This window comes from Protobothrops mucrosquamatus, unplaced genomic scaffold (genome assembly GCF_001527695.2).
Source record: "Protobothrops mucrosquamatus isolate PMUCROS unplaced genomic scaffold, P.Mucros_1.0 scaffold239, whole genome shotgun sequence".
Lineage (NCBI taxonomy): Eukaryota > Metazoa > Chordata > Lepidosauria > Squamata > Viperidae > Protobothrops > Protobothrops mucrosquamatus.
The window spans coordinates 43,437-56,907 of record NW_015386589.1 but is presented as its reverse complement, the minus strand read 5'-3'; the positions used below and the strand labels follow the sequence as shown (position 1 = coordinate 56,907).

The following is a 13,471-nucleotide window of genomic DNA, read 5'->3' as shown; positions in this document are numbered from 1 at the left end:
TATTTCTATGCCAGGTAAATTTCCATAAAAAACAAAAGGATCATCAAACTAATTTAAACACACACGTATATAATTATATTTTTCTTACTTCAAACTCTAAAATCATTATCCTTAAAACAAACCATAAAACCAGCATTGCCTTTTAATCCATTAGACAGTTTTGAATTTCTTTTTGAGTCTAATTCTGGGTTTTTTTTCTATACCACATCGGCTGCCATAAAAGCACTTCCCTTTCAGCCAGTGAATCCATTTTAGTTAAGATCAAGGTTTGGTTATCTGGGTTCTCAGTAGGTTGTAGCTGGTATTCTTTAAAGTCCACTTTAATATTAATTACTTCCTCTTCTGTTGCATTTTGGATTGTAAGTTCATCAGTTGAAATCTGGGCTGCATTTTGTAGCTTTAAGGTGGCGCCTTTATTTTTCAGTCTGGAATTCATTAGCTCAGTAGCCTCAAGGATTTTTTCAAGTATTGTGGGTAGTATTCCTCCATTTCTATGGTGTTTACAGATAGTCATTTAGTGGAGGCTATTTTTGATAAAGGTCAGTAAACGTCCACCTCCACTATAAAGAGTTGTTTTCACCACCCAGCTGTTTCAAATTCTTATCTTTTTTGATAGTGCCAAGGACAAATCTTAGTCTCACAAGTCTCCCAGTCAAAAAGAAATTAACTTGCTGTACCAAATTTCATCACAAGATGACCCCGGTAACATGTAAAGTCTTTTTCCAAACTCAAGTTAGGCTTTTATCCAGTTTAAAAATATATATTCTTTTTTTTCAACTTAGCAGATAGGTAAGGTAATAGGTCTCTGTAGAAATAGGAACCTTTTGGGACCCCAAATATCCAAAAGTTGCAAGTCCAATTATTTAGTTGTTTAGTTTAGTTGTTCTTTTTCCCCCCAAAGCTTTATATTCCCAGAATAGGCAGAAGATAAGAAGGGGGAAGAAATTTCCAAAGGCTCACCCAATTCCTCCGTGTTGCTTTCGTTGTGCTTGGTAGTGCTTTTGGCTTTCGACTGATACAGCTTAGTGATCGGCCATATTAATGGCCGATCTTTTCTTCGTCAGTCCAAAAGAGCTGCCTCGGATCAAATGAAAGGGCTACCGCCCTTCCGCAATCTGTTGAGGCTCCTCCTCACAGTGGTTGCCCCTCCAGGGTGACTTTCGACCCTTTTCAGGGTCTTCTGACAAAGGAAAACCGGACGGCGGAGAAAGCGCTCTTTTTGAACGTCTGCCAGCGCCGTGATCGCAAACCGGAAGCCTAGCATCTACAAGTTCTTAATGTCGTGATTAATTCTTATTCCTTGGATTGCATCCAAAGGGACATATGCTATCTCGACAATCAATGATCAGCCTCAACATATATTAGCCATCATCTGGTTTTTAGCCTCATATATAGCAATGCAAGTTTAAAATATAATTTTCTCATACCTGTATTTCATTCCTTACAGCAAGAAATTGCACACTAATTGTTATCTAACATTCTTTTTGATGTAAAAATAAATATTACACAGTATTTTTTGAATGGATATAAATGAACTGAGCCAGTTTGGTCTAGTGGTTAAGACTAGAAAGCAGAAGACTATGAGTTCCAATTTCAGTTTTGCCATAAAAGCCAGTTTGGTGACTTTGGGCCAGTCACCCTCTCTTGGCCCAACCCACCTCACAGAGCTTTTATTGTTGGGAAAATAGGAGGCAGAAGGTTTGTTGGATATGTTTGTCATCTTGAAGATCTGGCTCTTCTAACAATTACTGGGGTGGACTGAGGCTAGAGCAAGTTTGTAGCTGATGTAAGAAAAAGTGTTGCCCTAGCACCAAGGGCTGTTTAGTTGGTTGTTTCTTTTTTTCTTTTTTTAATGAAATAATTGAAATAATTTAAGCAAGTACTTTCATCTGAACTGTGTTTTTGTGTCTATTTTGTATCTAATTTGTTCTATCTCAATGATATGTGTGTGTGAAATTGCATTTCTCAGCTCTCAGCAAAGCAGTCTTATGGCTATCTTATTGGCCTCTTTTTGTCTTCTATTTAGGTAATTGCTGGAATTGCCAGCAATAATTTACACAGAATTGCCAGTAATCTACAATTCTGAAACAATTAACTTATGTGAGAGACAAAGAGTTGTTGAAAGTAGAGCCTGATCTTATCAACAAGATCTTTGTTCACCTCACAAAACCCAATATTCCCAATTAGAAAACCTACATCGTCCCTTAAAAATACATCAATGCCCATTTTAAGCCTACCACGATGGTTTCTCAAAATCTTAAATAAACTCTTCTGAGGGGATCAATTCCATTTCCTCTTTGACAACTATTCAAATGTTGCTAATGTTCCTTGCTTATATCTTTCAGATATTATAATTTTAATATTAAATAGTTCTACCTTTTACCAATATTTTCACATTACCTCTTTTATAAAAATATCCATCTCTGCTTTATTGATATTACCGTATATACAGAACTCTAAGAATACATGACAGAAATAAAAGTTTCAAAATAATAAATAATAAACAATGCCCCATTCAATTAGAATGTTGGGCAATATGAAAGCAGCACAACACCCCAGTTAAGAATGACCAGACAACTTGCCTGAATTTTGGGGAACAAGAATTTTGTGCTCTTTCTGATATTAGGAGATCATAAAATGTATGAAAGGAGATGGAAATGGGCTGTGCTTAAAACTATCAGCTTCTATTCTATAGATCATTCATATGTCCAATAAGTTATGCTATTGTCCAAATATCATATGATCATGCAGGACAGCAGTCTTACAGTAACATCATCCTAATACAACATGTTCAGCAGAACACGGAGAGCACAGGTATGAGGGAGGATTGTCTTGGGTTTATTTTTTTTTAAAGAAACTGTCTTGTCCATTTCAAATGAGATAGAAACATTTTTTTCAATCAGTCAAAACATGTTTCCTTCAATTCTCTTGAGATACATAAAGTAATTGCATACCTATTTTATTTTGAGAGCATGGTAGTTAGCTCATTTATGTTCAATCAGGACAAAGTATGAATATTATACATATATCAATCTTTATATGTTAAGTAGAATAAGAACACTACTATTAAACAGCATAGTTTTTACTAAGGTTTTTATGATAGCCACCTTTTGTTAGGGTTACTGTCATCAAAGAATCAAGAAGAATTTAGATGTCAGGGAAAGATTTGGCTTTAATCATGTTCTCACTAGCATTATTTTATCTCTCACTTTCTAAATCACATAATATCAAATGTAAAGTTCAGAGTCCTCATGATCCATATCACATGTACTATCAGTCGGGTGATGTCATCGTGGGTGGCGTTGTCACTCTAGCTGCTTTCTTGCATTCCGGCTTAGATTTCAGAAAAATTCCACCACCACCATTGCTTGAAGATCTCGTGTAAGGATTTTATGTTTAGTTCCACATATTCTAATGGTATAAACTACTATGATGCTACCACATCATAATTCAATTAGTCCACTCTGTTTAAAATTGTATGAAAGCATTGGAGATTTGCACAATATTTATTATTTTACTCAGTCAACCATCCAATGCTTAATGATAACTCTGGATCATAATATTAAGGGGAAAACTTCAGTGAAATCTTTACTGTTCTAAATGGCAAAGTTTAATAGCCTGCATCATTTCTGAGAATTTTGCACATTTTTCCTTATGGTTTTCTTCTTTTGATTTATACACCATTGAGATAATTGTAATAAAATGAGGAATTTGTTCATGTTTTCAATGATGTGAATAGCTGTTATTAAGAAATTTTATGACAATATTATTCCATGTCAAAAAAACCAAAGAATGATTTCAAAAAATAATGGAAAAATAAAAATGGATGGATGACATACTAATTGGATGCTTTAAATACAGTATCAAAGTTGTAAAGTTGATATTTTGCATGAATAAGTAGATACGTACAAAATACTAGTTGCTAAGTTTTCCATATATTATATCTTATGAAATAACTGCTTTATGAAACCTTCATTCATTAGTTTCATATACAAGCTAATAAAAATAAATATTCTGAGATTTATAACATGAAATGCAATAATTAGTACTTTTTTCTTTTAAAAAATCTTTTAAATATTTATTTGACATTGAACTTATTTTCTACTCCAGATTAGTACCAAAATATTACCAAAATATTGTGGCCCTGACATTTGCAGTCAAGGAAATCAATAAAAACTCACAGATCTTATCCAATGTCACTCTTGGCTTCCACATCTATGACAGTCACTTCAACGCCCAGAAAACATACCATGCCACAATGTTACTAATTTACAACATGAAAAGGTTCTTTCCCAACTATATCTGTGGTATCCAGAATCATCTGATTTCAGTGATTGGGGGACTAGACACCAAAACTTCCATTCACATTGCAAATCTCTTGGATATCTATAAAATCCCACAGGTAAAATTCAGAACGTACCTCACTTTTTAGAATTTCCGGATTTCATTTGGTAAATTAGATGCAGGAATTGGGATTCCTCTAAATAACATTGTATTTTGTGTGCTTCTTCTTTGTTAAAATCTTCTTACCCAACTTCTTCTTTAAAAAAGGACAATGACAAGCTAGATAATTTTAATATAAGAAAAGGAACTATTATAGTATAAATAAAAATATTCACTTTGATAAAACAACTTGGAAATATTTCCACAATCATATTAGAACTGTAGTTCTAGCATTTTTCAATCTCTCAAAGATATTGTCACATAAACTTTGGTTACGTACATTACATTATTGCAGAGATGAGTAGACAAATTAGATACAGACGAGGTTACAGAAAAGGTCAATGAGGAAGAAAGTACAGTATATATCAATTACTTATTGATTGATTAAATGTATTTTTATGTAACCACAATCAAAATTACTCTTGGAGGCTTATGTAGAAAATATGCAACACAAACCATGCACAATATAAATAACAACAGAGGAAATTCAACAGTGCAAAGAAAAAAGAATAACAGAAAATGGAACTATCAAAACAAATCAGGGGAAAGATTGTCCAAAACAGTTCAAAGCCCAAGAGCTTTTGAAAAGATCCTGCAAAGATTTTCTGCAGGAACAAGAGCCACCTTAAGATTCAATTCGATTCAGGATTTCCCCTATTCAGAGCCCTTCATGGAAGTCAATGTGCAAATCAAATTCACAATAACAAAAAGGGAAAGGGGCTGTTCTAGACAATGGTAATTCTTACAACTACCCTTAGTTGCACTCAAAACTCTCTCACATAGAAAAAATACAACAGTCAGAATATCATCAAACTAACATTTCCTGAAGTACTTTTCTTAAAGCCTAAATTTAATAGACATAGTTACTTATCATAAAATATAATTCATTCATTCAATTGATAGCACTATACTGCATTTGAAATTGTTCAAGACATGCTTACTTGTGAATGAAGATCTCTTCAAAGAAGCAGTCAGAATTTTCTCTGAAGTTAGCCAATTTTTTTCTCTTCAAAACTATCTCTCTAAAGTGGTTCTTGCTTTATCTCTCTTGTTTGTCTTTTTGTTCCAACTTCAGCAATGCTAGTTTTTGCTCATTCACTTAAGCATATCTTTTATAAAGCAGTATGAATATATGACATGTTTTAAAAAAACTTGAATATGACAATTAAATATGACTCTCTCCATCTCTTTCCTTTGCTCTCAATCATTATACAGCTGATCTATGGTGCTAGTCCCATTATGAATTACAAAACTCCAGGCCTATGTTTCTTCCAGATGAGCCCACTGGAAAGACTTCAGTATGATGGAATTCTTTCTTTGCTTCTCCATTTCAGGTGGATATGGATTGGGATACTTGTGATGGCCAATGACAATGGAGAAAGATTTATAGAAATGATTGTTCCATTATTGTCCCAGCACAACATCTGTTTTTCATATATAGAGAGAATTGGTGAATTAACAAATGTTAATGAAATTGGTGACTTGTTCAACCATGGTGCAGAAATACATGATAAAATTATGGATAGCAATGCTAATGTTCTGATATTTTATGGAGAATCCAATACTATGGTAAGGTTGAAATGGCTAGCATATTTATCAAGAAAAAGCATAATAGATATTGTCAAAGGTAGAGTGTGGATATTTACAGCACAAATGGAGCTCAACTCACATGTATATCAGAGAGATTGGGATACTGATATAATGAATGGTGCTCTGTCCTTCATGATTCATGCTAATGACCCACCAGGATTCCAGTCATTTACTGAAAGTAGAAATCCTTCCATGACAGAAGATGGATTTATAAAGGATTTTTGGCAGCAATCCTTTGTTTGTGCATTTAAAATTTCAAATGTAGGTGAAGAAGCTGGTGATGTTTGCACAGGAGAAGAGAAACTGGAAGATCTTCCTGTAACATTTTTTGAAAAAAGAATGACTGGTCACAGCTACAGTATTTATAATTCTGTCTATGCAGTAGCCCATGCATTGCATGCCATGATTTCATCCATATCTGCCCAGAGGTCAGTGGCAAATAAAGGAAGGTTGATGCTTCAAAATCAAGATTCATGGCAGGTAATGGACTGAGCACCTTCTTGAAGAAAAAATATTATTTGTATAAAGGAAAATGAGCCCTGTAACATCAATTACAGGAATTCATTTTGATCTCCATTCCCATCTCTGGAAAGAACACAAGGTTCTCTACCTTGATTAGCCACTTCACATCCTGATTGATCAACTCCTCACGTCCTGGACATAAACTGTTGGGATGCTTTCATGGCAAAACAACTAGACACATTTTTTTTCACCCGTACCATCACTCTGCTGAATACATAAGTCATACAGTAGAGTCTTATATCTAAGTAAATTTATCTACATTGTATAGCTGTATTATTATTAGTCTCCCATTTTCAACTAATTATTATTATTAATAATAATAATTAGTTGAAAATGGGAGACTAATAATAATACAGCTATACAATGTAGATAAATTTACTTAGATATAAGACTCTACTGTATCACTTATGTATTCAGCAGAGTGAATACAAAAGAATTTATCTCTGGTGCAGTTCTCAGTATACATGCAAAACAATAAAACAATAACAACAACAACAACAACAACAACAATAATAATAATAATTGTTGTTGTTGTTGTTGTTATTGTTTTATTGTTTTGCATGTATACTGAGAACTGCACCAGAGATAAATTCTTTTGTGTCTAATCATTCTTGGCCAAATAAAATATTCTGTTCAGTTCCGTTCTATTCTATGACTTCCACTGCACTGAATTCTTCTTCAACTCCCCCTGCCCAAATTAAATGTCATTTTCTAATCTTTGATCTTTTCTTTTTTTCATCTAGCTGCACTCCTTTTTAAAAGGTCTCTCATTTAATAACAATGCTGGGGATCTGGTTTTTATTGACTACAATGGAGAATTATTAGCTGGATATGATATACTGAACTGGATTGTTTCTTCTAATGAGTCCTTTATTAGAGTTAAAGTTGGGAGGATAAACCCTGCAGCTTTTTCAGACCAAATATTCACCATGAATGAAGCTATGATAACCTGGCATAGTTGGTTTAACCAGGTAAAACCCTTCTTCTGGGAATTTTACTTTGTAGCTTAGATGCATAAAAAGAATAATTCAGAGCTGATCAAATAAGAACATGTATTAGAATGCAACCAATAATGTTTACAAAGTTGTTGCTTCAGCTGGGCTTTTCATGAATTCATTAGTTACAATAATGAAATAATATATTTGATATGATATCTATGGAATGGGACTGGCATTTGTGCTGGCAGAATGGGCTTCCTGCAGATCCCATAAGCCAAGGAATTTCAGCTAGTGGGACCCAGAAAAACAGTCTTTTCTGCCAAGGCTCCTGTCCTTTAGAACATCTTGCAATGGGAGATAAGATCCATCCCCTCTCTTTTAGCCTTCAGGAAAAGTCTTAAAATCTACTTGTGCTGGCTGGCAGGGGGTTCTGAAGGAGATGTTGTTGGCTGGAGGTGGGTTGGTATACTAACAGAGAAGGTACCCCCATCTCTCCCCTCCAACCCCCCTTTTTAATTTGTTTTTATTTCCATAACTTTAATCTGTTTTTTTTATATTTATAATTTTCAATACAATTATACAAATAAATTGTATTTGTGTGTTTTCCTGTTGCAAGCTACTCAGAGTTGACAAACAGACAAACAGACAGAAAGATTTAAATTTAATATTCTTTTTAAAAATCCTAGAACCCGATTTTCTAAAGATATAAATATCAATTGTATTGTTCAGGGTGACTTAAAACAATTCACCATAGTCTGACCATTAAAAGAAAAGCTAATCAATTGAAATTTTGTTTTTTTAAATTTTCTATTGCATTAGTGTGGGTCTGTAATATCACCTTTTCTTCAAATTTTAATGTATAAATTATACAATAAATGAACATAGTGATTTGTTAATCTTATTTGAACCTGTTATTTGGCTATTTAGGTAACACATATACAAAAAGTTATTTTTGGATCAACACAATTAAATTTCAACTCTACAAAACTCATGTTCTCACTCCAGTTTCTGAACTTAATTGTTAAGACAGAAATTGATCAATGCAGCCTGCTTTGACTATCTTTGGAATGGATATTAATTCAAATGGGAATTGGATGACTCATTTGTCACATGCCACCCAAAAGGCTGAAATAAGCAGTTCATCTCTGTTTAAAATTATCCAATCACGATCTAAGAAAAGCCTAAAAAGAAAATGTTGTATTTCTAATGTAGCACTTTACTTGGAAACAGGTCTGCCCAAACCTAAAAAATTAATCTATGAGATTTTTTAATGTGAATAAACTTGAATTTCCTACCTCAGTGCTTGGGAATTTGGTCTCAGCAAAATATGGTGCAACAATAATGATTACATAATAAAAGATATCTTGAAATGGAGATTCACTGATATATATAATTAGGTACATCAATGCAGAATTTCTTGAAGAGTCCTAGCTAGTTAAGTGACTAGGTGTACTGTTATGTCCTCCCAAAAGCCCAATATTTAAAAAATCTCACTTTCTCAAAAATTCTGGAAAATTTTCACCCTTCATCACTTTCATATGCTTCCATCCTTAAAGTAGGTATGAAATCTCTCAGATTTAAAAACTCATCAAATCACAACAATAGCATTTAATCACTGGTCTTTTGAAAAAAGCCAAACCACATCAACCAATAGCAAAACTATTACTCAAAGTTGGTCTCAGTCTGTTTCAGTACACAGTGAAGAGTTGTTCTCCTGGTGCCAGCAAGAAAATAAAAAAGGCATTGTGTGACATCCTGACAAAGGACTGATCATGTGACCTAGCTATAGATAAATTGACTACAGATAAATACTCAGTGTAAGACCAAAATTAGGACTGGAACTTCCACTGCTAAGGGAGGCAGTTGTTAAGTGAGTTGCACCTGATGTGATGACTTTTTTGCCATGGTGATTAGATGAAATATATAGTCATTAAACAAATACAGCTTCCCACATTGACTTTGCCTGTTGGAATCTGGCTGGATGGTCAAAATTGGAGGTCATGTGATTGCGGGACACTGCAATCATCATTAATATATTTCTAAGTGCCTAAATTTAGATCACATACTGTTGAGATGCTGTGACACTGAAAATGCAAGCACTGGGCATAAGTCACTTTGTCAGCATTGTCATAACTTCTAACTGTCATTAATATAATGGTTGTAGGTCAAGGATTATCTATAGCAGCTAGCGTTCTCATTGTAATAGTTGGTATACTGCTGAAGTTTTGTACAGTATATTGTATATTATTGGCTAAACATTATTTTTATGCAACCCAAAATAGTCAATGAAGCACTTCCTATTTAAAAATAGCTGCAAAGTTGAATACAATAGGTTGAAACTGTAATAGTTATGTATACTTGGAAAGGCTAGAAATCTGAGGGATCTTTCTATAGACAATACTGTGGTAGTAGACCAGTGACTACATAAGTAGAAGACAACATTTAAACAAATTTATAGAAAGCAATTATGCTTGGAAGAATTAGCATCAAAAGGATATCAGGCCACCAAAGAAAAGGATGGCTAGACATCCAGCTAACACCCACCATATATTGAACCACTCAAAGAAGTAGTGCAAGATCAGAAGATGAGGAGAGACCTGGTCCATAGTATAACCAAGAGTTGGACACAACTGAATGGATATCATCATCATCACCAACATCATCATCACCATCATCACCAATATCATCATCAATCAATCAAATGCATGTTACTTTTATTGTAATTCCTTTGTTTGATTGTTAAGAGCTATTGAATTGGATTGCATACAAATTTAATAGCTTATTATTAATTATAATCTAACTCAGACTGATGTGATAACTTAGAATTATTGTTTGTTTGTTTCTGCTTCAGTCCCAGCCTGTTTCAGTATGCACTGAGAGTTGCCATCCTGGTTCCAGCAAGAAAATGAAGGAAGGGGAGCCCTTTTGTTGCTATGACTGCATTCCATGCCCAGATGGGAAGATTTCAGAGAAGGAGGGTAAGAGATGTTATGTTGGCATTTATCTCACACAATGGTAGCAGTTTCCAAATGCAACTTTGTATACCTGAAGAATCTTTTTGACCAGTATTCCTATCTATTTCAAAAGAATAGATTAGTAGTTTATATAATGATATAAATAATTAAAAAAATTAATTAAAGAATTAAAATTCTAAAGATCTTTTACATATCAAAGTTTTGAAATTAAAATATAATATCACTGTCAATAAACAGATTGTTTAAACAGTTACAGCATTCTTGAAATCTACAGACTAATATTCAAGTATTTAATTAACAGGGAATAAAAACATTATAAGTATTCTTAAAAATGTAGAGTATATTATTAAGATATACCTTACTCTATATTCTCAAGAATGTCCTCAGATCATTTTATTTTTCAGATACAAATGATTGTTTCTTGTGTCCAGAAGGAAACTATCCAAACAAGAACCAGGATTTCTGTATTCCTAAAATGCTGACATTTTTATCTTACAAGGAACATTTGGGAATCAGTTTAGTCTTCTTTGTTCTTTTGTTGTCTTTGATCTCAGTGATTGTGCTTGGAATATTTGTGAAGAATCACAACACTCCTATCATCATTGCCAATAACCGAGACCTCACTTACATTCTCCTCATGTCCCTCCTGCTCTGCTTCCTTTCTGCATTCCTATTCATTGGTCATCCTGAGAAGATGGTATGTATCCTGCAACAAACAACTTTTGGGGTTATCTTTTCAGTGTCAGTTTCTTCAGTGTTGGCAAAAACCGTCACAGTGGTTATGGCTTTCCAGGCCACCAAGCCAGGATCCAAGATGCGAATGTTTGTGGGAAAGAGGCTGTCCAACTCTATTGTCATTTCCTGTTCTTTTATTCAAATAGGTATTTGCATGACATGGCTAACAACTTTTCCCCCATTCCCAGACACTGACATGGATTCAGTAGTTGAAGAAATTATTCTACAGTGTAATCAAGGCTCTGTGACTATGTTCTATGGTGTCTTAAGCTATTTGGGCTTCTTGGCTGTTATTAGTTTCATAGTTGCCTTTGTGGCCAGGAAATTACCTGATACTTTCAATGAAGCCAAGTTCATCACCTTCAGCATGTTGGTCTTCTGCAGTGTTTGGATATTCTTTGTTCCAACCTATTTGAGCACCAAGGGGAAGTACACTGTGATGGTGGAGATATTTTCCATCTTGGCCTCTAATGCTGGTTTGCTGGGCTGCATCTTTCTTCCCAAATGTTATATAATTTTTTTAAGGCCTGACTTGAACAATAGAGAAACTTTAATGAAGAAAAAACAATTCTGATTTTGATTTGTAATATCCTTAATGTGGTTTCTAATTATGAAAACAATATCATTTATCTACAGAGTCATAAGGCTGCTTTATCAACCACTGCAGTCCTGGTTTCCATGTGCAGGTATTGGTGCTTCAGTTCACTATGAAAAATGTGCAATAAAATGGCTGTGCACACACATAAGGGGAGATAATAGGCAGATTTTTCAAAAATGTTGACCAAAATGTTGACCAAAACCTCTACTTTTGCTGGCTCTTTCTTGGGGGGGAAAAAAGAATGAATAAAAAAAATTGGTATACAAATTGGCAAGTCATCTGTTTCCTTTATCAAGTGCAGATTTATTATTCCTTTGAAGGCTATTCATTTTTATCAGCATCATCAAGTTCTTAACATCTTGATTAATTCTTATTCCAGGGATTACAACCAAAAGGACATATTCTGTCTTGACTAACAATCATCATCCTCAACATATATTAGCAATCATATGGCTTTTAACCTCATATGTACCAATGGAGTGATAACGTTATTTTATCAATCCTATATTTCACTTTTACAGCAAGAAACTGCAACCAATTCCTATTCAGCACTTATATTGGAACAACATTTTTATATAATTTTATAATAAATATTACATTGCTTTTGTTGAATTACTATAATTGATATTTGGTCTAGTGCAGACATGTCAAACATGTGACATCACGTGACGTTGCGCAACGTATTGGGACGGTTTTGCCATTGCCGGCAGTGGGGTGGGCATGGCTTCCGGATGACGCATCTGGCCCACGGACCGGCAGTTTGACACCCCTGGTCTAGTGGTTGAGGAACTAGGCAAGAAAGCGGGTTATCATGAGTTCAAATCCCACCTTAGCCATGAAAATCTGTTTGGTGATTTGGGGCCAGTCATTCTCTCTTAGCCCAAGCAGTGGAGATATTTTAATGTTTTGTGAGCCACCTGGGGTTGTGGTTTATAATATGGGCAAATGTATAAGTCTGTTGGGCAACTATATAAGAATATTGAATAAGAAATGGTTGTCATTTCCTGTTCTTTTATTGGTTAGCCATGCCATGCAAATATCCATTTGAATGAGTTCAAGTCCCAACTTAGCCGTGAAAACCAGTTTGGTGACTTGAGTCAGTCACTCTTTCTTGGTCAAATCTGCCTCACAGGAATGTTGTTGTGGGGAAAATAGGAGAAGGAAGGTCTGTTGGATATGTTCACTGCCTTGAAGATCTGACCCTTCTAACAATTGCCCTAATCACCAGGAATTTTCCTCATACTTGTTTAGTTCTTTGTTTGTTTTCTGTTTTATTATTTTATGAGCCACTAATGGTTGTGGTTTATAATATAGAGAGCTATATAAGTCTTTTAAATGGATGCATACTTAAGATTTTAATCAATAAAATGTCAACATTATCTGCAGCCCAATACTTTCTATACATGTCATATTGTATTAAGAACAGGGATTAACACTGTTTCTCCCATAAACCAAAACTAAATGGTGGTAGTGGACATGGACTGGTTTGCTGGTTGAATTTTTCTCCCCAAATGTTATGTCATTATCTTGAAGCTCAGCATGAACAACAGGGAACACCCTAATGAAGAGAAAGAAATTAAGATGTTAACAAGTGAATTTCTTGTACTTTGTGATGAAGCAATTGATTATGGCTTTTAAGACAACCTTCAGACAGGCTCTTTCAACACTGA

The 13,471-nt window shown here is 34.4% G+C and overlaps 1 protein-coding gene across 1 annotated transcript; it reads left to right on the top strand.

Annotated features, from left to right (window-relative positions):
• Nucleotides 1-3,265: 3,265 nt before the first annotated feature.
• On the top strand, nt 3,266-11,777 carry LOC114922444 (vomeronasal type-2 receptor 26-like). The gene is made up of 5 exons (XM_029283813.1): nt 3,266-3,381; nt 5,778-6,513; nt 7,299-7,526; nt 10,345-10,471; nt 10,873-11,777. Exons 1-5 carry the CDS (start codon nt 3,266-3,268, stop codon nt 11,775-11,777), a joined length of 2,112 nt encoding a protein of 703 aa, XP_029139646.1.
• Nucleotides 11,778-13,471: the final 1,694 nt, after the last annotated feature.

Excerpts from the sequence above, each read along its gene's own strand:
- LOC114922444 (XM_029283813.1), top strand. The coding sequence starts at position 3,266 with ATGTACTATCAGTCGGGTGATGTCATCGTGGGTGGCGTTGTCACTCTA. Across the intron at positions 3,382-5,777 it reads CCATTGCTTGAAGATCTCGT|GTGGATATGGATTGGGATAC; the intron begins GTAAGGATTTTA and ends TCTCCATTTCAG. Across the intron at positions 10,472-10,872 it reads GAAGATTTCAGAGAAGGAGG|ATACAAATGATTGTTTCTTG; the intron begins GTAAGAGATGTT and ends TTTATTTTTCAG.